Source organism: Strix uralensis, chromosome Z, assembly GCF_047716275.1.
Source record: "Strix uralensis isolate ZFMK-TIS-50842 chromosome Z, bStrUra1, whole genome shotgun sequence".
In the NCBI taxonomy this organism is placed as follows: domain Eukaryota; kingdom Metazoa; phylum Chordata; class Aves; order Strigiformes; family Strigidae; genus Strix; species Strix uralensis.
The window spans coordinates 4,152,084-4,179,017 of NC_134012.1; the positions used below are offsets into that span (position 1 = coordinate 4,152,084).

The window sequence follows — 26,934 nt, forward strand, 5'->3', positions numbered from 1 at the left end:
CAAAGTTTCAATCAACATTTTATTTATGTGGTAATTTATAAATCCACAACTTTAGGTTGTTGTGTTTTCCTTACTTAATTTTGCTCCGAGTGTTTTTATATATGGCTACCAGTTAACAGAGGAGTAAAAACTTATATTAAAAGAAGTTGCATCCTCTGTATTCTAAACAGTTCATTAATGCTTTTGCATGATAGGCAGTGGTGTTAAAGGGAAGAGTCCATGATACATTGGATAGACTTTCATTAAAAAAAATCTCAAACCCATTTATTTATATCATCCTGTGTGATCTACAGACAACTATAATTACATTTTATAGTGCAGAGTTATAAAAATGTGCATGCACTTCCCTTTGGGTTGTTAAAGTATACATTTATTTCTTTGATCAAATGTTACAGCACATGGGCTGTTCAAAGAAAGCAAATTATAGAAGAGTCAATAAGAGTACTTTAAACAACACACAGCTGCTATAGATTGATTCAAAAGAAATCAAAATCTTGACAGAGAAGCAGTTCTTAATGGAGAGTATGGTGTTAAAAGTATAAAAGCTTACTACAACAGAGTCATGACTATAACATGAAAAACAGAAAAACACATAATTTTTCCTTTCATTGTTATAATCCAAGGCCTGGTTATCGCATACTTCTAGCATGTTCAAACATATATCAGTAAAATGGAAGCTTTACACTTTTGTCTCCAGGAGTTACCAGCATGTGCCTTAGCATTTAATCTGTATTTTTGTAACCTGTGTGAAAAGAAGCTTGCCTTCTCAGATGTAAATTTTGGCACAACCCACATATATTGTTTAACTCATGAATAAAAATTCATAATTATGCTCAGTACTTTCTGTCCTATATCGAAAGTGTTTCACAGAAGTGACTAAACATAAACTATAAAATATGGCAACTAAGGTCGTTTATCCAAAAGCCAAATCTGGAGGTACATGAACTTTGTGAGAGATCTTATTATTTGATCTTGAAGATTCATGGGGGCCTGTACTATGCTTACTGAGTATTAATCCGGGCCAAAATGGAGAGTCTTTTCCCAGTTTAAACCCCAAAAGATCGAGGAACTCTCAGTCCTCCAAAAACAAAATATCCCTGGCAAGCAATTCTTAATGTGATGCGCAAGTATAGGATCAAGCTTTTCACAAAAGAGAATCAGAAATATTGCTGGTGTTTGTGTGCTATCAAAGGGACAGAGACTGCAGTTTAATTCCTTTCTTAAAGGATTCTTTCTGCCTTTTACTGAGAGTCTATTCAACGTAAAATGCAAACACCAGCTCTGGAGCAGAATTCAGATTTCAACAGACTCGTCCCTCAAACAAAAGTGCTGTAACAAGCCCCCGAGCTCTGTCCCCTGTTGAGTTCGGTTTCTCTGACCCAACAAATGTTGCATTTGTTAATGCACAAAAGCAAAATATTACAGGCAGGTGCAGAGGTTTAACCTATCTAGAACTGCATAGAGCATGGGAAGCTGGGTAAACCCCATCCCTTATAGCAATATAGGGGACAACAGATCTGAGCCCATTCAGATCAAAGAAGAAACAGAACCTGTGTTTCCAGTTTTGTAGCAGGTTTCTAACTGCTAGTTGTTATACAGAAAATCTGCAACAGCAGCCTTCTCTTAAAAGGGAAGAGTGACTCTTCCTCAAGTCTTTGAAAGATTATCTGTAGGAGGGGACAATATACCCGACTCAATGCCTGAATGCTCAGTAAAGCTTCGTGGGTGACGGTGTCTCTGCAGCCCTGGGTAAGCAGTGTAACTTCTGATGAGGGATAGGATTTCTGAACCCCCATTTGCTTGGTCAGGGTCACTCACAACTGCACAAATGCTGCTAGGTTTGGATCCTGTTCTGTAGCACCAAACTCTTCCGGTGCCCTGCATAGGAAAGCCTCAGATCCCAACACAGTGTGAATTCCACTCTGGAGGTCAGGTGCCTAAATAGCAAGTATTGCCACATCGAGCTTTCTATGTCCCTAAATCCTTTATTGGACCTATTCCATAGCTCTTTCCTGTCACAAGGCCCTTCCTTGCAGTAAGGGAATTGCAGCAGGGTGTGGAGTGCTCTTTATGGATTCAGTGTAAGCTCAAAGCAATGTGGCTAAAAGGGAACACTCCTCATTGACTATTTTCCTACCCTGTCACTTTAGAAAATGCTTCTATTCCAAAGGATTCTTAGAAAGGTGTGCTCTCGTTTCTCTGTCCTGGAGATGTCTTCATTTATAGCTTTAAAACACTAACAGGTATAGGGGGTTCTGCCTAATTGGCTTCCTTAGCAGAACCCTAGAACTCTTAAGACCCTGGTAAATAACTATATTTGACAATTCTGACTTGATCTGCATCAATAGTGATGAGTTTGTTTAGTAGGACAAAACTCACCTAACAGTAATGCCCATGAGGGATTCACAACTATAGCCTGAACAGAAGTTGCTTCTAGGCTTGGACTTGAGGTGAAACGCTGCATCTCCAAGGGCTATAGAAACCTCTCTTGTCTCTCCCACAGACTAAATTTTTCATTCCCTTCCCATTAAGGAGTCTGAGAAATCCTCCTACTCCTTCTGTAAAGTCTTTTTCATGGGAGAAATGTTCTTAATTCCACCTCCTCCTTCACGAAGAGTGATGGAGCAAAAGAGCTGACTAAACGTTCTGCAGTATAGTCTGCTTCCTACTGATCTCCATGACCAATTCAGTGGCAGGAATAAAAGAAGTACTCATCCATTCCTGCTAACACTATTTTATTCTGGGGTCTTGTGATCTAGCATACCCCAGGCAGAAACAGGAATCCTGCCAAACTTTGGAATCAGTGTAAGTAAGCTTTGCTGCAGTTTATTTGAAAGTTTCACATTGCTGAGAAACTCCAGGCAAGCCTCAGAACTGTGAACCTCTCTGCAGATTCCAGGAACGAAATTGTGCACTTCTGAACTGGAGAAATTCTTAAATACTCATTGCTTATATGCTCATTGGCCTCTTCATGGAAAGGATCTTGTAGCGTTACTGATTTTCATTGAAATTTTGGTTATTTAGGACATTGCTGGTCCCTTTTGCTACTGTAAGTGCTGTGTGAAAGCCTGGGGCCATTGAAATCAGTCATGATCTCTTTTCCAGATCTTTGATTTTAATATATCAATTTTAAGAGGCAAAGGCACATGTATTCTGAGGTAATCTGATCTTCAGTCTTATCAGAGTCTCTGATTTCTTTGGCACAGGCAGCTCCTGATTGATTTTAAAATTGCATTTTCATATTCAAACATAAAATAAATGTTAGAGAACCTGGAGTATTCCTTTATCATTACATGTAATACTCTCTGCCTTTCCTCTAGATTGTCTTATTGCATTGTAAATGCTCTGCAGAGCTCAGGAAAGAGCTCTTGCTACCGTGGCAGCAGGCTGATGGCTGCAAACAGCTTAGAAGATAGCCAAGATAATGGAATAAGTAAATGAGGTCGGTTATCTTGCCACAGTAATGTCGATAGGGAATACTATTGTTCCATCTCTCAGCATAATGGTTTTCAGGTTCAGTCTGTAGTTGGTCCAAGTATCTCCAGCATGGCTAGATTTTGGGACTAGGAGTAGTGGTTGTGCACCTGCGGATTTCAGCTCCTTGTTAGGTAGGGATTCAGTATGTCTCTTCCTTGTACTCAAGCTGAGTGTGCTAGAAACAAGTCAGAATGTTCCTGACTTCTGAACATTTTTCTTGGACGGCCAGAAGATTTACCTTTTTCTCAGGAACACAGTCCCCAAAACACTACCTGTGTCCATGTTGCAAAACACTCCAAAGTGATAAATCACGAAGGAAGTCAGTTCTTCAAAATAACCATAGCCCTTCGGGCTGTTCTGGGTTTGGGATTCCCAATTAGAGAATTCTTCTTTCTTATATGTAACACGTCTGTGTGAGATTCTGACTGAGGCTGTCCGAGGAAACAGCTGTGGTGTCTGGAGATGTGAGTACCCCCAAGCTATTTATTGCCTTTTTTCCCTGCTGGAGGTTACCACCTTCGCAGTAGAGTCAGAGGAAGGGAATGCGAGCCCACCCCTCGGCCGTTCCACCTCCGCAGCTCTGGTATGGGGTGAGTAATCTCAGACGGCAGGGCAGAGCAGGCAGCCCTACTGCAGCGGCCAGAGCCACCAAAGCTGGTCAGAGCCCACAGCTAAGCCTTCACGGAGTGAGACAGTACCGGTCATGCACATGTTCACAGCATCCTTCATTCCACCTCTACCAAGTCTTGGAAGAAATGAAATAGGCTGGAATCTTGCTCCATTTGTCCAACTCTCCTGCAGAATTACCCAAGCAGAAATGTCTTTTGTAGCCCACAGGATTCTCTGTGTGGGAATACCATATGATTAAAGGTTTGAAGATTTCAGACAGTAGGGCTTTGGCAGGCCAATATACCAATTCTTCATTACAAAACTATAATTTTGTCCAAAAAAAGAAATCCAGTTTTACAATGAAAAACCCTAACATTTAAAGTATGTTTTAGCTGGTTCTGGAGGAAGCTGAAATTTTCACAAAAAGATGCTTAGTTTCTGAATGAAGATTTTCTCTTTTCTCTTTTATTTTCTCTTTTCTCTTCTTCTTTTCTTTTCTTTTCTTTTCTTTTCTTTTCTTTTCTTTTCTTTTCTTTTCTTTTCTTTTCTTTTCTTTTCTTTTCTTTTCTTTTCTTTTCTTTTCTTTTCTTTTCTTTTCTTTTCTCTTCTTTTCTTTTTTCTTTTCTTTTTACTTTTCTTTTCCCTTTTCAACCACAAATTTTCTAGTATCTCTGTAAACTCTGTGCTCAATTCTGGTCAAACTTTTCCAACTAGATCTTGAGTCTGCTTCTGACACTTCTGCTTTTTCAAGCAGTGGTAAAACTATAAGCTGCTCTGTTTCTCAAGTTTACTTCCTTCCCAAACAGAGCACTGAAACTGACCATTTTGCTGTTAATTTAACATACAGAGGGCAGCATGTAAGCCATTTTTTTGCAGGTGTATCTGAGAGTCTGTCTGTCTATATTTTTGCTTGTGTTTTTCCTTCTTATAGCACCCCAATTACACTTGTAGTTACTATCATTCAATTTTTTATACAGGAAGAACTATAGAAAAGTGAATTAACAAATCCCATGCAGGAAGTTAACAACAGAAGTGGGACCTAACTGCAGCTTCTTGGGCTATGTGGTAGCTACTTAACCCTTGGATAATCTTATGTGAAGGGGCTAATCTTTTGTCTCCATGATGGCACAATTTGCAGTAATGGAAATTTAGAATTCCCTTGCCTGGAAAGCTTCCTAAGTTCTCATAAATCTTTCCAAATCTAACCAGTTTTTGCTAATTCTGTCATGTCTGATTCTTTCCTTTTGAGAGAAGTGCTTATTCCTCTCAAGGGAAGAGCAGTGATAAGAGCAGTATGACTTTTGAAGAAGTTACAGTTCAGAAAAATAAGAGTTGCTTGAAGGACCAGCTTTCTAGGATAATCATGCAGTTCTGGAGTTTCATCCAGCTCCTTCATCCAGCTCCTTCATACAACTCCCGACTGTACTTTCTCACTCCTTTTTTGGCTAGTGTTTTGTTGAGTTATCTGCAAGTTTCAACTTGCAAAGTTTCTGTCTGAAGCTTGCCGCTCCTGTAGGGTTTTCCATGGGAAAACAAATCCCAGTTCTTTGTTTCTAGCAGATGACACTTCGGTAAGCAGACAAATGCATATCATAGTCTAGAGATTTTAGCAGCTGTTTACAGATAGATACAGTTTGCACAAATGTTTCTGGTAAATAACAGAACTTATATAAATTGTTGGTCTAACAGAAAAAACAAAGCCATCTTAAATCAAGTATGAAAGTCTGCATCATTTGAGTCATCTGTTTTCATAGTTAAAATCATGGGCCAATTTTTCTTCTCAAATAGTGCTTGCTCACTCCAAACTTAGCGGAGAGACTTCCTTCTCTTTCTCCTTGGTGAAAACTTGACTCTATCAGCAGAACAGTGAGTTGATGGTTATTGCTTTGTTGCTATTTAAGGCCTCTGTCCTGCAAAGAAACAGGAGGCTAGAGTTTCAGAGATCTAACCTCTATTATAATTCACCATTTTTTAAAAATATATTGATTTGGGCATTTTTACCAATGGATAAAACAATTATGGTACTACAAAAATAAAAGGGAATGTTCTTTTTCCTTTAAAAGGAACTGCTATTCAGCAACATTTGCTCATTGTCATATTGGTACCATTTTTTGTAATACCCTGTAATTTGATCTGCTGTAAAATAAATGTTTAAATTCTAAAAAAAAAAAAAAAAAAAAAAATCTGTTCAGAACATTGATACATTCAAGATTTTTATGGGAGACCTCCAAAGAAAACCCAGGTGCTGAAGGAAGTGGTGTTCTTGTCTCAGTGGGTGGCATTTTCACTGCTGAGTCAGTACTGCACCAGTTCAGTGCTGCTGGAGGTGCTGTTTCAGATGAAATGGAAAAGCAAAATGTTGTGGTCATCAGAGATTCCCTGGCCCCATGGGTAAGGGTGAAGGTGTTTGCCCCATGGTCTAGGAAATGTTCCATCCCAAGTAACTTATATCGTATGTTACCATTTTATTTGTCTGAGGTATATATAATTTCTGCTCCTGAAAACTTCCTTGGCTAGCATAGCTACACAAGTTGACGATATATTCACCCCAGCATGGCTGCATTTTAATGATGTGTGAAGCAGCCCTTAAACATATAATTTCAGAATCTTTTTTGGATCTTTTAGAACATAGATAATGCTCAAAATATATGCAAAGTATCATTCCTGTCAGCTGCCATTCTTTCTGTAATACATTTTTGTGACAAAAGATTCTGTAAAATATATGTGTTACTCTGTATGTCACATTTCTCAAGTATTTTGAATATGGCATTTAGTATTAAAGATTCCCATTTATATCATGGAAAAACACCAGCTGCCTTTGAAATAGTTAATTGTTTCTGCAGTCATTTATATTAAGCCCTGCATATTTCAAATACTGTATGTTTGAAGAGATAGTAACACTGATGTAACAGACTTGGTAACACCACTGTACATCTAGAATAACTCAACTGGTGTCTTTACAGCTGTTCCAAATCCAGCTACAGATTTACGCTAGTGTAAATGAGATCTGACTTCAGCCTTGTATTTGTATATATGTCTGACTAAATTAGACACAAATGAAAATGCTGAGGGCAGTGCTCCATCTGGAAGGGCAGGAGTCAGTGGAGAAGGATTATAGATAGACGAACATAAAAAGAAGGAGGGAAATAACAACCTGTTGCTGATTACAGTGTTTATTTTTAAGTGGCCTCATATTCCCTAAAGAAGCTGAGATGATTCTGCTGAACTACTGTAAAGTTTATTTTTCCATTCATATACTTTCTGTGTCTGGCAGCAAAACCTAGTACAATTCAAATACGCTGTGTCTCACCAATATCTTCTTCTCTTTTAAATATGGTCAATAAAGCTTAGAGAAAACCTGGCCATTTAAATGCCTCACACACTTTAACGGTTTTGAAAAATCAGTAAAGGATGTAATGGAATGATATTGCACTGTGGACAAGGGACAAAAGGCAGGTCAAAGATGCACCTACTCTGGCTTTAGGCCATCTTTGCACCCCTTGGCAGACCGGGTCTGCTTGCAGACTGGTGGTGCTCCTGCCAGTGAACTAGTGGAAGTAGCCAGAATATCGAAGTTTTGTCTTCATGGAGTCGTTCCACAAATACTGAACCATGAAAAATAGTGGAAGTCTATCTTCTGTAATTCCACCTTCCAAGATAAAGGATGGAAAATGGGGTATTTGCCACTAGGCTCTGGCACTAGCCTTCATTCTGTAGGAGAAGGCACATATTTGTGGGCAGGGCAGCATGTATAAAGAGTGGTGGTAAAAACAGGGCAGCAAGCTGAAGTTTTCTGCCCTTACCTACATCTTCTGTATTCCCATTACTCAAAAACAGTGCCTGTGACAGGCCTTTGAACCCTCAGTAAGGAGTTATAATCACTGGAGTGCTCCAAGAGGGGTGATAACTATCCCATCCCTAAAACACAAATATCCTGAGAATACCTCTGATCTAAGTAAATAATCTGCGAATTTTGTGCATGAATCACTGACAGACAGTCTCTGGAAAGTTGTCAGTTTTATTTAACACAACAGAGGAGAATTTGACTGTCTTTTCAAAGTACAGGTTTAAAGAACAGCTGCAGAAAAGTTTCATTTTAGCAGAGTGGGTGTAAAGGGGGCATTTGACAGTAGAATCAACTTTGGCTAACGTTTAAAAGGAATTTTGTTTGTCCAAGGCTGATTTCTCTTTTCTTTTTAAAACTCAAATATCTGTAGAGGTGATTTTATCAGAAGCAGTAATCACAACTAGGTCAGCATTGCATTTATGTCACTAATCTTAACACCTCCAGTTAATCTCACATGTGAATTCATTATTTAGGAAATGCCAATCTTGTCTGGAAAAGCACATCCCTTTTTTTATCTCTGCTAATCCAACACACCAGCAATATTAAGCCGTTATTATGCATCATAGCAAACGGAGGCTGGTCATGCGTATGTGTGAAGACTTCTAAAAAATTCCTCTAGATTTGAATAAAAACACGCTGAGAAGCGATCTCGTAGAGGGTGTGTATGCATATATAAAAATATGTGTATAGATATATATACACATGTATTTATGTATATATATCTGTGAAGCGCAAATGCTGCGTTCCTGTAGGCTGCGACCACATGAGAGCCGAGAAATGTGACAGCAGCACGGGTGAAGAAAAACCAATAAAAAAAAAAAAAACACCAAACCCAAGCTGGTCTGTGGTGGGGGCCGGGAGCAGCAGAGCGTCCCCAATCAGCGCCGCGGCCCCAGGGACAGCCATCTATGGCCATGGGGCAGCAGGCGCCGGCGCTGACAGGTGGGGATGGCGGGGATGCGTGGCATTGCTGCGGCCGGGACAGCGACCCGCTCCCCGACAGGCTGTGGCCACATCGCGACGGCCAGCGCCGACGGACACTTGATGCTCTGCTCCCCCCCGCCGCAGATTCCCGGGCGGCTGGGCTCAGCCGGTGCTGCCGACCGTCTCCTCTGTCAAGGCCGGGGGAAACGCGATCCCCTCCATTGAGGGTTGGCGTAGGAATCCTACGTCAGCTGCCGAGGGGGATTTGTGGGGGTTTGAGACCTTTTGCACCACGACGACGGATGGCAGTAAGCCTGAAGGATGAGTAAACATCCGTACTTAGAACCTTGGGAATTACTCAGATCTAAGTTCTTTTAAAAAAAACAGTTTACAAGTGTAGTGATAGACAGAAGTCTTTTGCGTGTCCCATGAAATAATTGTGAACATAGGAGGGTGTAAAGTTAGTTGCATGCATTAATAGAAATTTTAATACAAAGCTTTAATGCTGGACTCTTCATATGATTTGCTTTTGTTTCTTTCTGAGAAAATCCGGACAGGTACATGGTTTAGATTAACTGCTATGAGATCTCTGAATCTGACATATCCTTCTTCTATTTATACTTACAAAGCCAAAGTTGCCCTGTGTAATTTAAGTCAACACTAAATAGGAAATCAGTGGCAAGTGGGTAAAATTGAACATTAAAGAAAGGGGGGATTGTGCTTGGCGTCTTTTAAAGAGCAAACCTCTGCCATGTCCCCACCATCTCTCCTCTCCAGAGGGGTAACCCAGCACAGCAGCGACGGCAAGGTGTGCTCTCTCGTATGGAAGCAGGAGATGTGCTGCAGAGAGGCAGCTGGAGATGGGGCCGGGCTGACCAGTCTGCCACAGGCTGCAAGGTCAGAGGGAACAGGCTGTACCTCCTGAGAGCTGTGCGTTACCCTGGCTCTGGGGTGCACCGGCTGCCCTGCCTTGCAAAGCTCCCCCGTGCCCACAGCCACAGGGAACAAAGCAGCAAAAATCCCAGTGCCCTTTCAAAAAAAAAAACCACCGACTCTTTTGGTTTTATACCAGTATTACAAAACATTGTAGATATGCGTTGGCACATGTCAAGAGCATGAGTGGAAGAGAACAGGCTGAACTCTGTAAGCAGGTAGAAACCTCGTGCCCTGATGAGCTTGCAGCACACGCACATAAACATTCATACCACGCTGGTCGATCCTTCGTAAGCAGAGAAGCAGATGTTAACTGGCAAAGGGTGTCGGCATTGTTTGGTTTCACAAGAGGTATGATTAGAGAAGGTACTTGAAGGAGGAGAGAATAATCAGTTGGCATGCAAAAATGAGAGGCAAATGCAAGCAGAGGGTTTGGTGTATTGTTGTGAAAAGCACGCTTATGCGTATTCATTTGAAGAAGAGAGACCAGACAATGGAAATTTTTTTTTTCTTTGAAAGTTCGGTGAAAATAAAATAGTAACAAGAAGGTTAACATGTGGTTATAGAAGTTCAGCTATTATATAAGCCCTGTAGCTATTTTCAAAAGGGTATAAACCACAAAAGCATTTTATGATTTATACAAAAGAGGTAAGAAATGTTCCATTTTTCTGTGACACTGGTATACATTTTTTTTTGTCTGGCGCTTGTTAGATAATGGTAAGTATAATAATGTTTTATCTGATTCTCCTAAACATGCAATTAAAGTACATTAGTACCAGCATACTAGTTTATGTTCATTATTAAATGTAAAAATCTAAGAACTCTACATTAATGGAACATAAAATTTGAGATTTTAGTTACACAGAAGTCACGGAATTCAGATGGATGGTTCCCATAGCAACCTATCTCTTCCTCTTTGTGTTTTTCATTTCACTAGAACCTTTCATTACTTGATTGCACCATACATTGTATCGTGCAACTTCATCATAAAATTTCATCATTATATAACTGTGCAAGAGAAGAAAGTGAAGGTTGTCTTCACTCAACACTTTCTAACTTTAATGTTTCTGTTGCACAGGGAGGAAACTGATGCTTAAATGAACCAGGCCTATGATCTAAATTTTTCTGCTTTTTGGGGGGACCTCCACAGTTTGGCCAGGTTCTTTGGAATGTCTATAAATAATAAAGCAGTTGAACACAATAGCATATCATTCCTTTGTAATTGGCTATTGTCTGTCTTGCCACGTAGATATGGGCCTCCAGTGAGCAAAAAAGAGACCAAATCATTTTTCATTTGTGGCTAAGAGATTTATCCCATCCAGATACAGGAAAGAAAGTGATAGTGGAAAATGGAAGGCACTTGTGGTTTTTGTCTTCTGACAGTGGAATATAATTTACCAAATTACAACTCTCTGGATTGTCATGGTCGCTAGTGGGGTTATCAGTTAGAGATCATTGTGGTGGCTCCTAGACAACATAACAGATACGGGAATTTGTAGAAGTAGACCTGTAATTCTGAATTTTTCCATACTGTAAATTTTGATTGTGGATGAAGAGCCAGTGAGAACACACTTTTTGTTACACAAATGAAGATAGTGATTAACCTTGCAGTAGTTAGGTCTTTGTTGCAGAGGATATCAGAATGGAACAGACAGAGTGGGCTGGTCTGAACCTTTTGGGGACCTTATCGACCAACCTGGTCTTTTTAATTTGGCAGCTGTACTGTGAGCATTTCCAAGCCAAATATCTGTGGCTTCTCAAGCCGTGGAGTGCTGTGGGGAGCAGTTCCACGTCAGATAAAAAGAAAGGAGATACCCCTCTACAAAGATGAGCAAACTGAAGGATAGGATGAAAAAAAAAGTTAATTTCTAACCTTTTCCACTCTTTCTGTTAAAGAAATGCTAAAAGAAGAGGATAATACTGCAGAAACAGAGACTGGATTAGGAAAATAAAAGGCTTTTCCTCCTCAAAAGCCTTCAAATTGCGATGATTTCCACTGCCTTGATAAAATCAGACCTGGCTGTTAGTGCCATATTTTCTTTTGTGCTTTTGTAGTGATGATAAATTTTGCATGAAATGAAAGTAAATAGTTGTTTATACTTCATTTTACAGCAGCCAGTATGTCACTAAGTCAGCACTTCTCCTCTGAGATTTATAGAGCAGGATTTAGGCTAAATTGCTGGCATATGAGATTTCAGCCAAAGGTTGTTTTCCTTTAACCATTTTGTTTTTCAAATGCCTTGGCTGATTTTAGGTTATTGGAGTCCAATATAATTACTTGTTTAATTGCTTGGAAGAAGTGGAGCTTCCGTAGTTCAAAAATGGCTTATTTTCTTTAAAAATAACTGAAATCTGGCTTGGGGTTCTCTAGAATGCAATGCACTATACAATTGTGTAATTTTATCCTCTTAAAAATTCCCTGAATAGTCATTACATCTTTGGAAACTAGCTAATCTCCAGGAGGATGCGATAGGTCTGGCTATTTTCCAGGGTTTGCAAGAGGCTGTGACAGCTTAACATGGTAAGAAAAATGGTTTCTAAATCACTGCAAGACTGGGTCAAAGACTGTAGCCTGCTGAAACCCAGTTGGTCTTCTTAATGACTCCAGCCTTCCCTGATGTCCAGAACCAGCCTCTGCTTTCAGGAGGTGACACAGAGCAGAGAAGAGGAAAAAATGGCATGGAGTCCAGAGGGCTTGTGAATAAGGATGGATCAGCTAGATACTGATCAGTGCCATTTTCAGTTGTGCCGTGCCAACTTCAGTTGTGCTGTACTGAAGCACAACAATAAAGGACCTTTATGAAAGGTATGCTGTAGCAGGCAATGGTGTGGAGGAGAGTAAAGTAACAAACAAGGCAATAGAACAGGCAAAACCATAGCCTGCGTGTTGAGAAGCCAGAGATCAGTATATTTGTCCTGAATGCTACTCAGTACCTTAGTGCAGAGGATAAGTATGTCACTTTCAGCCTGCTCTCCTCTCCAGAGGAAGGCTCTGTGTCCGTGTGGTGTGTGTGTTCATATGCCTGTGCAGCCTATCAGTCTGTTCTTCTGTCTTTTCCCTTATAGCTTTTTCATTTTTTATTCAGTGCCAAGCAAATCTGGCACAAAAGGGTCTCATAGAGAATGAAATTCCAGCAAGTTTCATGAAAATTCTATGTTCTTGTGAAGAAAAAGAGAACCAGAAATTACTCCCAGAAAGGCTCCCAGCTGCGAAGGCAGCATTGCAGCATGAGTTCTTACACACTGAAGCCACAAAGAATCAGCAGAAGGATGGGTAGGGGACAAGAGAAGTCCCAAGACCCAGCCACAGAAAAGCTCCTCTGGATATTGCACTTTACCCCAAAATGCAATTCACAGGGAACCAGGCATTTGTTCCAGTACTCACAAAGCTAGGAGCTGTGCCTCTGACTGCATCACACTTGTAGAAATTTCTGTTGCCTGAACTCACCCCAAGTCATTGAAGCATGTTCTTTTTTTCTTTTCTTTTTTTTTTTTGGAGGGGTGGCAGGGGTGGTGGTGGGTGGGGTGCCCAGGGAAGAAGCGCACTGCATTAGTGAGCTTGATTAGCCATGTCAGCCAGGGTTCCAGCCAAACACACTAATTGATGGGGTTTGCAAGGGAAAGGTTTGCCTCTACTCTTTAGGGCTAAAGTTAATTTTGGGTGGAATACCAACATGATTTTACTAAATTTGGTCTTTGGCTTTTCTGGTGAAAACAGAGATTGCTTCTTCTCTGTGGCAGCAACCTGCTTTCTAAGGATATGGAAATAAAAATAAATATGTGTGAAAATAAAAACATTACCATGTTGGGAGGGAATCTGGTCTCTTTGGAGACTGCTGCAAGGCATTCATTGGGTTACATTGCCTTTCCTCCTCTGAACATCTGAAAGATGGCAGTGCATTCTCGAACCTCTACAAACCACAGAAGTGACTGCTTCACATGGGTGCTAAGCAGACAGTTGCAGAGCTTTAGGGCATTGTGAGTGTGCTGAGTACAAGATGGGTCTTCTTTCACCCAGACGCAGTCTTGTGAATGCAGCAGACAAGGATTTGGGAATGCTGGGAGAGGAAGACGGTCAAAGAGGCTGCAAAACATCTTCCCTCTTGTCTTTTCATATTGCTCTTTGTCTGGGTTTTCTGGTAGGATAACAATTGGGCAGCTCCCTGCCCTCACCTATGCCCATTCAGTTGTAGCTGTGTTGACCTCTGGGGAAAAAGGATGTCATTGCCATTTGTAAATAGAGGAGCTGGACTGTAACCTCAAAGCTTGAAGTTGAGGATGGCATCCAATCCAACTCCCATCAGCGTCATTCCTCAGACACTCCATGCGAATCAGCAGGACTCCATCGGTGACTCACGTGGGCTCAAGAAGAGTTCCCAAGAGTGCTGATGTGGGTTTCATGTCTGGACAGCTTGATCTAATGGATCTCGAAAACAGAATATTTTATTTATTCAGAGGGCAACTCTTTTGTACTTATGAGAAGAGAACTTTAGTTGACACTAGTTATTCAGATGTAAAAGAGAAATTTCACATTTAATATATTGTATTGTACCTATTAAATCTATCAAACAAAGCTGATTGCAAAAGCCCTCTTTATAATTGGCTTGTTTCAAGCAGTAGCAGTAGAAATCATACATGGCTACGTCTGTTCTGCTACTTAACATTTAAAAGATAAAAGAGAGATAAGAGGGAGTGGAGAGGAAGTGTAGAGAATCATTCGGGTTGTTTTAGCTTCTTAAGGTTTGATTCCAATGGTTTTATAATTTTGTCTGTGAGTCAGTAGTCGCTCATGGGATTAGACGTGAAGTCTGTATAGATATGAAGTCTGAAAAGAAAGATCTACACTGAGGCAGCCTTCAGAGGTCCAGAACATGAGTTTGGAAGGCTCAGATCTCTTAGGGCAGATCATTTTGCCGACTAGATGAAAATGTGAGGTTCAGGGGGTGTGTCTCCACAAGGAGAACAGTTTTATAGTTCTTTCAGGAATAAGAGGGCTCTGTTCTTAAGTCCCAGGTAAAATGCAGAAAATGAAGTCTAATTTGTAATAAATAAATACAATAGCACAGAAGCAAGGTATGACATTATAATACTTGAGGGGATTAACGGTGGTAAACTGGGCATTGCCATAAAGAAAATAATTAGGAAATGTACTTTTCTAAAAGGAACAAAAAGCTCAGACGAGAGGCAGCCGTTCTGAGAAGGCGAAAAGAAACCAGTTAGAGCATCCCACACTAATACACAGCACAAGCGTAGCCACTTATTAACACAAGAGTGCTATGTGATCTGTATGGTGTAACTGAGATTGCTTAGCCGGGTTTCAACTCAGAATTAACTGCAGGCTGTCTAATAAAGTTTGTAGGCAGCCAAATGGACTCTTTGAAGAATTTTTGACTGAGACATTCCTGAAGCTAAATTTGAGATATCTTACAAATATTGACTTTGTGTACTGTTGCTTGTACTTGGGGAGTCCACAAAGACTTGCTTCTCATATTCTTTTACCTTAATGAAGCCCATGACTGTTCTTTGGTGATCTGTCAAGGTAGATCAGTTAAAACCTATGTGAGGCCAGGCAACCATTCTGAATTGTTAGCTACTGATTTCATTCTGGTTTTAAGCTTTTTCATCTCCGCTATTTATCTCAGTGATGATGATCATGGTTGTGAGGGTTGATTTGAGCTGCTGAACCTGAAATTCATCTGTTTTGACTTTTCACTAAGCATCTGTTTTAGCAGCGCTTTTTCCTGTACATTAAGCTTCAGCACTGTGCATTTGTAGCACTGTAACTGGAGTCAATAAAAAGTAAACACCATGTCTAGAAGCTCTTAATCAGTATTTCACAGCCACATTAGCAACTCTGTCCTCCTCCTTGTGCTGTCAAAAGCATATGCTTAGGAATGGCAGGGCATTGCTAATGTCATCCCTGACATCCCATTCAAAGGAAGACTTCCATTTAGGTATTCCCCCTTCTTCTTCTGTGAAGAACATGAATTCCCAAATTTGTTGCAGGTTTTTTTTTCCTGTGTTCCCCCTGTATCTTTCTTTAGAGGAAAGAAAAACACCAGGGTATTCCACTGTAAACAGTATGCACCCTTTGCTTTTAACGTTCATTCATTTCAAATGGATAAATATGTTAAAATAAATTGCATTGTGGGTGGGTATCTTAACCCCTTGATGCTATCAGATATGGGAGGGGGAGGGGGGTACTAGCACAGGCACTTTGCCAGATTGCCAGCTTAATTCTTTATTGACTGATTCCAGTTTCAGAAGAAAGAGGTCTGTATTGTCCTCTCTTGCCACTCGTAATTGGAGACCTACAGCATCAGCGTGATGGATCTCTAGTCACTTTCTTTCCCTAAAGCATAATGTAAAACCTTCCACTGCTGGGCAGTTTGTAATACTGTAACACTGCTGAGTCTTTCTTGCAGCCTGTGTCAAGGATTGAACTTTCCAAATTATGTATTTCAGACATTGAGAAAGAAAGGACTTAATGGCTGTGACAGTCCAGACCCCGATGCAGACGATTCAGTAGGTCACAGCCCTGAGTCTGAGGACAAGTACAGAAAAATTAATGAAGATATTGATCTAATGATCAGCAGGCAAAGATTATGTGTAAGTACTCTGAGCTCCCTTTCATTTTTTTTACTCTTTGATATTTCTCTGAACCTGGCAGGCATTGAACAAGAAAGAAAACAAAGGTTGTGAAAGCCCCGATCCTGACTCCTCTTACGCTCTCACCCCACGCACTGAAGAAAAATACAAAAAAATTAATGAAGAATTTGATAATATGATCAAGAGCCATAAAATACCTGTAAGTACCAAAGGTTAGATGGCTGTCTGCTGATAACTGCTGCAGTAACAAACCATAACCCTTTCAGTTCTGGCTTCTTAAGGAAAACATTTCAGCTGGAAACAGGCTTTAATAGCCCAATATATAATTAAACACTGTGGTCAGAAAAGTTCACACGACATATTTTTTTTCCAAGTCTCTACCTCTGACACACAGACAAAGCCTACTATAGGTGAAACCTACAGAAGGAAGTGAAATATACATATATACATTATATTCACTTGATTTACAGAACTGTTTTACCACACCACTCACCCAAATTGTATCTAAAAAATAACGATGGAAATCTTTCTTTGTGGACAGGCTAACAAACCCACAGAATACTTTCTGTGGTGGTATAGAAAAAATTATGTAGAACTGAAATTCCTTTATATATAGTAATTAGTGCATTCTGTGCGTGTCACTTCAGTTCTCAAGTGTCTCTGCTAAACTCAGTTGCAGCACTGAAGGGTTACAGCTACTTGCTCGCTGCAGAGAAACAGACTGCATGAGAGCCTAATGGCAGGATTCAGACATGTTTGTGTGTTGGGGTGATTTTACAGCTTTATCAGAGAATTTGCTTTGACCTCATCAGCATTTCTTTAATGCTTTAACATGAGCTAAATTTTGTTTTAACCAAGTCAAAATTTCTAACCATCAGTGATATGCCTTGCCAGATATCTAAGAGAAATAACTCTGCATGTGCTGTTTTGTTTGCACAAGACATACAAGGGGAGAATAATTTGTCATTATGTTTAATATTCTGTTTATAAAGCCGACAAAAAGAACGTGGAGGTTTGCAGGTTATAATTGGCCCTTCCTCTAAATGTGTGTGGAGGAGAAAGTAGCAAACCAAAGATTTGCCCAGGTCCACAGAAGCATCCAAATTTGCATAAGTGACTGCTTGCCTCTAAAAGAGATCATTTGGATGTGTTCGTTCCTCATTCCCACATGTAGGTTGGATGGTTACCTGCCAAAAAGAATGTCTGTATACCCAGAATGAGCAAAGTCTCTTCTGTACTGCTAGTCAATTGTGCATACAAGATCTGATACCTAAGCTGAGGATACCTCTTAAGGATGCTCAGATTACTGTCTCATGCAGTGTGAGTGTTCTTTCCATTAATTCTCAGCAGAAAGATTTTCACACAGGTTAATTAAAATTTGAAGAAGTTCTCACATCATGGCAAATGTGTTTCTGAAAAAAAAAAAAAAAAAAAAAAAATTTCCCAGAAACTAGCATGGCACCAAATTTTATAAATTAGTATTTGGAATGGCTGGTTAAGGATGCCCAACATGTAGATAAAATACCAGGGAGGAATACATATATATTCTATCTTTTTTTTACCTCCCTTTTTATTTGCTTCTTTTGCATGGCTGTTTTTCTCAGAGGAAAAAGCTCTGAAGCTGTCACCATTAATTTGGTTTCTCAGGATGTAACTCAGTTTGACAAACGATGACTGCAACATTTAGGCTGACTGTTACAAGCTGGAATGCTTAACCCTTTTTCACATCAAAATGTTACCAATTGCCATTCCTTTCCGCTTTTTAGGATGACCTTTGGCTTGTTCAAATCAAAGTGACGGAATTTTCAATCAGATAGTATTTAACTGAGCTACTTTTTCACCTTAAAAATTGTGTTTGGGATGGTCCTTCAGATCCTCTGTTTCTCTCATGCTACCTGTTTTTGTTCCAACAAATCAGCACATGCTATAACCTTTTGAAATCTTAAGACATTAAAAAAAAAAACCTTGAAAAAAAACTCGTTCCTGTGGTAGTGAGTTCTATCACTTTCTTTACCTCCATAAGCATTTGGGAAAATCATCTTTTCTATAAAACTAGGAAAGTTCTAGGAATTAGAGACAACACAGTCTGAACACGGTACACCACTCTGTCCTCCCAAAAATTAATGGACTTTCCCTCTGGTTGCTTTCATTAAATTTAATCTTTTGATGTCAAATATAGTCCTACTTCAGCTATTAACGTGGTGATTAACTCGGTTTCCTGAGCTGTATTTTGGGTGTAATGTAACTTGCTACCTTGCAGGGATGTTACAAGGTACGGTGTATTATCTTTTTGTGAAATTACTTCAGAGATGCTTCAGAGATACAGAATTGCAAAACTTTAGCGTTTCTTTTCACATAAGACAGGATATCCTTCTTTGAATACCTCACACACAGGAAGAATCAGTATATGTTCTCCCCTAATGCAACAGGAGCTCCTTCTCTTGGCATAAGCCAAGATGTAACGGCCAAAACGAAGCTCAAAGCTAGTACAAAATGGAAATTTGTAAATATAATATATATTTTTATATATACATGTGATATATTGTATACAATAATAGCCTTAACTGCACAAATCAGTATAACTTCAGGGAAGTTATATTCACTTATTTGTGATTATCAAAAGTAGCCAAGAAAGTTGGGGGGAAGAAAACAAAATTGAACAAAAAGTCACCAAGTCAAGTCATTAAATCACTACTTACAAAATATATAAAACAATGCAACGCCTGTGCCTGGTCTTGTAACAGAATAAAGCTGCTGCCAAATGAAAACAAAATTGGCTTTTGCTCCTAACAGCTAAGGCCAATAATGTTTCCTCAGATAATTTTCTGGGGATAAGTATTTACATTGTTCTAAAACATCTGATAATAATTAGACATTTATTTGTAGTTTTCATAAGAGTGATGAAAGCAGAGGAGACAGAAATAGTCCACTAGAAGGGAGCTATAAGTATCTCTGTCTCTAAATAAATGAAGGCCTGGTTGAACATGGGAGGGATAAAAACAATATTTAACACAGAATGTTTGGTCCATTAATTTCCAAGGGTTTTGAGTCCCCACCATTTTGCTTTGCCCAATGTACCACAGCCTGTGGAGTGCACAAATAACACAGTGTGTGCTGCACACTGGCGGTACCCTCTCAGGTGAGCCATCTGCCCTCGTTGGCAATTGTCTCCAAAGGAGAAAAGACAGAGGGGAAAAAAAAGGCAAAATGTGGCAAGCTGCATAGAGGTTAGAATAAGGCTCGGTCTATGCTAGTAAATTAGCAAATGGCAAAGAACATACCGAGGCAGCGGGAGGTGCTTATCTCTGCCCTGAATTGTTTGAACAGTCTCTGGCATGCTTTTGGCACCAGCCAAATAACACTCTCCCAGACATTTTCTTAGCTCTGCTTGGTAGTTAGCCCAGGCCAGGAACAATTCCCAATTGTCAGTTTATATGTAGTCATGATGGTTCTGAGGTTGAGAAAGCTTAATAGTATGGACATGGACTGCTCTGTGGCCTCAGATGGCCTCAGCTCCTAGGCAAGTTTAATTTACTAATATATATATTACACAAGTGCATCATAAGCTTTAATGTCCATCAGGCCTAGATGGAATAGATACGCCCCGTGACTTACCACCAAGAATGACTTGCAGGGGGTTGCAGTTCTTGGTGAAGGACATACAAGACTGTAACAAAATTTGGGCAACCAGAGCAAAACTGTAGCTAGGGACTTGCTGTTTAATACTGGTAGTAATCCAGACAAACTTCTCCCTCTAACTTTTGACTACTAAGGAGAAGAAATAAAAACCACACATTCCAGATATAGCGTGTATTGTGCTGCAAAGCAGAGAGTAAACTGACTTTGCCCTGATAAAATTGCCTGTGAAGTACTCTGCGAATAGATATAAGTATATCCAGACACTAGGTAAAATGGTAAAAATGGAACTGTTACTACAGAAATTAAGAAAATAGTTTCAATAGTTTTTAAAAATATTTTTTAAATTACAACATTAACTCTTTCAGCAATGTTTGTATGTTTCAGTGATGACTAGTGAGACTGAGAGCCGCAAGAGCAACCAAGACTGGAGCTCTTTTGTGCTGTTCTAATGTAGAAAAAGAAGATTCCAGCCCTTGAAGGGTTTGGTTTGTACATGGAAGAAATACAAAACATAATGATGAAAGCAGACAGGCCTGCTGATGATTGGCAAAACCTTCAGATTTGAATTCGTACCCATGTTTTAGTTCAGATAACTCAACAGAAATTGGGATTAGGAAAATAAGTTAAAAGATAGAGGCAATACTGGTATCTACTCAGGCTCAGAGGGCAGATTTCACAGATCTCATGACAGAGGTGAAGGAGACATTGTGCAAAGTCCTCCCCAGTGGGTGACACTCAATCTGACATGGGCTGACACACAAGCAGGCAGGATCACGTGCTGGAAGCTACCAAGCAGAGAGACCTCCACCACAGCCCCGAATGTTGCAGTAACAAGAGAGTTCGTGCTGGCTAATTCCTGTCTCAAGTCAGGCTGGAGGTGGAGCTAAGACATCTATCTTCATGTGAATTCACTGGCTAAAACCTTTGGAAAAGTCAGAAACCAGCAGCAGCAGCTGACATTGAGCACAAGGTGCAGCCACGCACTTCTGATTTACAGGGGATTTGGGAACCTCTTGAGCCCTTCTGTGGCCAGTGAAGAGACTACCTTGCTTCAGAACATACCTTCAGGCTGACAAAATATTTCAGATTATGCTGTGTGAACCAGTTTCCAAGGAGCCTAGACCTCAGCTGTGACATACACTGGTACTCCTTGTGCTATGTACTTTGCAAATTTTCCTTGGAAAGGCAGGTCACACATGCAGCTAGCAAGATGGACTTTAGCTGTAAGAACAATGGCAGGCCAAAAATAAAGGTTGGTCCTGAAAGAAATAAAGAACATACTTCAGCAATTACATTTTTCATCATGTAATAAATTATTCTCTTTTTTCTGTTTGGGAGACACAAACATTAGCATGTTTCAGGATCCCTGCCCAGATGTAGTAACATGTGTAGTTTTGCTCCTTACGCACTGGACACGTAGATTTCCCCGGACACCTCTCCTCCCCTTCCCACCTCTACTTAAGCCAATCAGCTCTATGGCAAACACGGCCCTTGGGGTGCACTTCAGCTTCTTGGCAAAGGGAAGTGAGCCCCAGCGTGCAGCTCCCCGACTGGGGAGCGATGCCAGCAGGTCCATCTGCTCGAGTGCCCTACCTGATCTCAACCGTTATGCTATGGCCATCTCTCACAAAACCAGGCCACAGGCTACGTAGAGGGTTTCAGTGCTAAATTAACACCTTGAAATAAGTCCCAAAGCGTTTGTGTAATGTATCCTTCACATCATACCCTGAACTAAAACCTTGCTGTGTGTTTCAGTGGTTAAGCAAAATGATTCCTCTATATTTAGAGCAAAATTATGTCTGCCCCTAGAAAGGGGAGAGGACAAAAAAAAAGAAAAAAATTAAGGGATAACTGTAATTTGATGGCCAGTGCTGTAATACACAGGGCACAGCCAACACTCTGGCCAGACAGAGAAGAGACATGTGGGAGGCACAAGGTCAGGCTGCCTCCATTGCCTGACACAGCAGATTATGTGTCCAGCTCTCAATGTACTCCCTCTAGGTCCTTGAAGACTTACCAGTACTATCAGCTGCCAACCACAAAATTAAAATCCGTGATTTCCTCCCTCTGAAGATGTTACAAGGCTGGTTTAAATAATTTTTTGATGGATTTAGACTCTTGAAGCTTGTAAGATTTTTAAATGGCAAATTAAGGGGTATTTCATTTGCATGTAGATGTTTCAATATTTAAAATGCTGTCAGGTAACTCTGAAAAAGTTTTCTTTCTGCTCATAAAGTCAAGAAATTATTTTTTAAAAAGTAAATTAAATATGGAGTTCTATTGCATTTGAATGCCATGAGCGTCATAAATTTTAAAGAAATTCAGGCAACAGCTGCCCAGGAAAACCCCAATCAACAAATCCACCAACCAAGCAAGAAAATCTGAGATGGGCTTTCTAAGAGCATAATGAGAATCAGGTACTGCATCTCCTCACACCCTCTGTCAGAGCGGTCCATAATTTTTTCACACACTCACACCCTCTTTCAGAGTGGTCCCCTTCTTTTTTTGAAAGGGATTCTTACAAAGGACAGTGGCTCAGGAGAGGATCCTGCCTTAAGTATGAAAACAGTATATTGAAAAGTCATCACCAAACACCACCACACCCCCAAAAAAACCAAAACAAAACAAAACAAGACAAAAAACAAAACAAAACAAAACACAGAGAACCCAAAGACTAGTGTGTATCTAAGTTTCTTGTACATTTGTCCCTGAGTAGAACTTTGTTTCTTTTAAGCCTCTCCAAGCTAAGATAGAAACTTTAAAAAAAGTAATGTAGTCTGTTGGTGCCTTTAACATGATTTGGGATCATTCTGGTTGCTAAAGCAACATAAGCTGAAATTAAAGCTTTCCCTTTTGCATTCCACCCCTTCTAATTTTTCTCCATGCGATGAAGTCATCATAATCGTACCTTTGATCTTGCAGTCATCTGTGACACTAGATTAAGGTATCACAAGTGAACAATTACGACTTCACAGAATGAAAGAAAAAGAAAATTAAGCTTCATGAAGCAGGCTTTTGTTTTTAAAAAAGAAAAAAAGGAAAAAAAAATCTTTCCTGTTCTTACAAAGTAAACGTGCAAGCTGCATTAAAGGAAGATGGAATCATGATTTGGAAAATCATGTTTAAAAACCTTGATAACTCTTTTGAAACTCTTGACTCTTGGGGGAGGGGGGTGAGTGTAAATATTTTAACCACCAACTACAAAATATTTGAACTAAATATAGAGTAACTGTACTTGAAGGCTGTTGTGCTTCTGTACTATTCTCGTCTTTGTTTCCCTTTTTTGCTTGTACAGGCTGTTCCACCACCAAACTTTGAGATGCCAGTTTCTATCCCAGTGTCCAACCACAACAGTTTGGTATACAGTAACCCAGTCAGCTCACTGGGAAACCCCAATCTTTTGCCGCTGGCTCATCCTTCTTTGCAAAGAAATAGCATGTCTCCTGGAGTGACACATCGGCCTCCAAGTGCAGGTAACACAGGTAGGCTCTGTTCAATCCCATCCCTTTAAATGCTTTTTTATCAGCTGCTTGTGTGCCTTAGGTCACTTTAAACTGTAGTCTGAGAAACAAGAAGTCTGTTTTTACCAGTCATAACAGTTTGTCCAAAATTGCTGTGTTGAAAAATCAAAAGAAGAGCCAAAGGGGTTTCTATTCCCAATTTAGAAAAAAAAAAAAAAAAAAAAAAAAAAAAGTTCTAGAAAAAGCTGAATATTGACTAAGATTAAAGGAAATCAATAAAGGATAAAAGGGCAGACAATTTGCTGTTTCATAAAAAGGCAGCTTGTCTGCTTAATTCATGCAAGAACTGACGATACCATAAAGCTTAAGGGGGCCAGGGAGAAAATGTAGCCAACACAAACAAGTTGAAGCAAGTAAAATAGGACACTCGTTACTTAAATCATCAGTCTAGAGGCTAAATGCAGAATTTATTATTATTTATGCATTCACAAGTTCCTTGATGAGTAAATGTTAGTTGAGCTCTCTACTTGAGTGCCTTGTCTAGCTTTGCTCTGGTGATGATGAGGGCTCACCTCTGGATAGGATAAATAGGGATTAAGTTTGTTCAGTCTGTCTGGCTGAAGCAACATCAAGATCCTTGAGGATACTGGGTTTAAAGAGCCATTTGAGGTCCCCAAGTGCAAAGAGAAGTTTTAAAAATCTTTAGAGTGAATGTCTATGAAAGGCTGAGAAAATTAAAATAAAAAGCTATGTAAATATGTATTATAGCTTCTGAGTTATATTCTCATCCAGAAGCTTTCAGTCTCTTCCTCCCAATCCTATGTGGAAGCCTTTGCTTTTCTGACTAGTGCTGAACTAAAGACAGCTTTCAACTGAAGAACTATGATACAAAACTTACAAATATAATTGATTTTTCATATGTTGTGAAAGTATAAAACATCGTGTACTACATATTTTTGTTTGTCCTTGAAAGACAAATATCCTGTATGGGTAACATTAAACATTACAATTTTATGACTGTGGGTCTGATCCAATGCCTGTTGAAGTCAGAGGAGAACTGTGGTGGGTACTGGAGCAGCCCATCTGAAGTCAGAGAAACTGTTTTGAATGTTTGCCTGTTATAAATTATTGTCCTCATTTGTAGTATTTCATTTCAACCCCCTAGGTGGCCTGATGGGTGGGGACCTCACAACCGGTGCAGGCACCAGTGCAGGTAAAGAGAAAAGAATTTATTTTTATAAGTGAACAAAGGACTTCCTTCAAAGGCTGAGTCCTAAAATAGCTCCGTATTGGAGGTGGGATATTAGAAAGTGATCGGCATCGGGTTTTTTCCTCCAGCTGAGGGAAGGGTAGTTGATACTTGTGCTTCTCTTATTAGTAGGAAGAGGCTTGTTTTCAGCAATGCCAAAAATCTTGCACCTCAACAAATTCCACAGGCACAAATGTCTGTTTTCCTTCACATTAGCCTTTCCGGGTCCATTGCATAGCCCTGTTCAGGCAAAACTCCTACTGAGGCCAGTGTCAGAAACCCCAATCCTTTTTAAGTCACAGGAAGTTTTTCCACTGACTTTAGTGGAATTGGGGTTTTGTTTTACGAATTTAAGCTCGAGCAAAGATTTCAATATTGAGTTGCTCATTAGACTTCAATCTACTGAGTACAGATTTGATTTCAAGCCCCTGCTCTAAGACCATTGTAGTCAGCAAAATCTGTTAGCATTTACTTAAATAATCAGTAATTAACTTAAGCTTAGTTTTATGTATTTGCTTAAGTGCTTTGGTACACAACAGGGAAAGGATTTTCAAAATACCCATGCAGAGAAAAAGATTAGCCCCTTTAGTCCTGCTCCCATAGAACTAATGAGAACTGTACTCGCTAAGGTCTGTGTTATCAAAGCAATGTTGTCAGAGTAGTCCCCTTTGCTCAGTAAACTCAGTGGTTTGTTAGCAATGTCAGCAATGTTGCATTATTACAAATACGGATTACAAAAGACAATGGCAAGATTACTGTTTCAGTTTGAGAAGTAAACACATATGTTCGAAGAAAATAAGCTGAGTGGTAAAACATGGAGCACATCCAATTTTACTGGGTTAACTGCTCTCAGAAAGAACTGTATGGAAAAATAGTTGGAAGATCCATTTTGTGCACTATAAACTAAGGCTGATATACATGCCAATTCTGACGTTGTCTCGTAAAATTACTTATAAAGAAATTCTGGATGTAGTGATCTTTCCTTTCTTGGCTCTTCTCAGCCTGTGTTAGACCACCCCCCCCTTTTATCTTCATGCATAGATGAGTCACAGATGTTTGTGTGATGCATTTGTAGTAAAATTGAAACTGCACAGCATTGTATCAGAAAGGCACTTCAAACGCATGCTGAAGCTTTGAGGGGTCATTTTGTATTAATTTAGGAGTAGGGAAGGCAGACCACGGGAACTTAGCTATTAGTCTCCTTTGTTCTCAAAAAAAGAAAGCATGATAGAAAATTATAGTTTTGTTAATTATCTCTTGTAAGCCTGCGAAACACAGCTAAAGAAAGATTCATTCTGGCGATGTTAGCATTTCATCTTTTAACCTCGTGAATAGTAGAAACTTCAGGAACGGCAACGGAGAGACGCGGATGGGAAATTGATTGCCCTATTAAGGGGCTCCCTCTTCTGGCTTTTTAGGAAATTTCATTGCCTCGTTACTGGTTTCCCGGTTCCTTTAAAAATACGCTGGAAAGCAATTAGTAAAGAAGGCAATGTTTTCTTTTAAAAGGGGTGCATAGTAAAATAAAAGTTCGTCTACACACGAATTTGGCTTAATAATCCTTGTGCTTAATAAAATCTGTATGTCAATACGCCAGTTGAAAATTTATATTCTTTCTAAATACACTTTTTTTTTCTTGGAAATATGTTAAAAGCATATATATAAGCATAGGAAGAGGAACAGCTTGATTATTTACACACAAATTAAGAATCTGTATTTCCTGCACGCAGTGTTATGCATTAAGCTCTCAAGCAATGTAACTTTGGAGTAGGCAATTGATTTGAGGAGCATATATATGAGGGACATTGCTAGGAATGCATCATAAATATTTAATCGTATGAATAGTCTTTGTTCTTTATCTGGCAATAATAGCTTTAAACACCATTAAAGAAGTGTTTTCTAAATCTCTTAAATGCAGAGCAGTAGGAAGAATTTGATACAGGGCTGAAGGAAGATTAAAAGGTCACTATAAGGTTGAATCTTCTGTCTTGGTTGCATCATTCCACAATGGCACTATTTTGGACAGTCCTCTTTCTTTAGGGTGCAGAAGAATAAACATCAAAAGTTCTCTTTGTCCATCATTCTTCACAAGAAACAGAGACTTCTGTGTTTCCTTCTATTTGGCATCTTAGAAGCTGGTAGCATGATCATGTGGTTTAATCTGTTGGGGTTCATATTTCTGGCCA

The 26,934-nt window shown here is 39.7% G+C and overlaps 1 protein-coding gene across 12 annotated transcripts in view; it reads left to right on the top strand.

The window, feature by feature from the left end:
- MEF2C (myocyte enhancer factor 2C) overlaps positions 1-26,934 on the top strand; it is a 140,638-nt gene that overhangs the window by 86,088 nt on the left and 27,616 nt on the right. For 6 of the 12 annotated variants that reach the window (XM_074855300.1, XM_074855299.1, XM_074855307.1 and 3 more), the window contains 3 exons: positions 16,256-16,399; positions 23,334-23,520; positions 24,665-24,712. In XM_074855300.1, the coding sequence (XP_074711401.1) occupies positions 16,256-16,399; positions 23,334-23,520; positions 24,665-24,712 (379 nt within the window). Of the gene's footprint in view, positions 1-16,255; positions 16,400-16,460; positions 16,599-23,333; positions 23,521-24,664; positions 24,713-26,934 lie in introns of all 12 variants that reach the window. The other 6 variants (XM_074855302.1, XM_074855306.1, XM_074855309.1 and 3 more) reach the window with 3 other exon arrangements.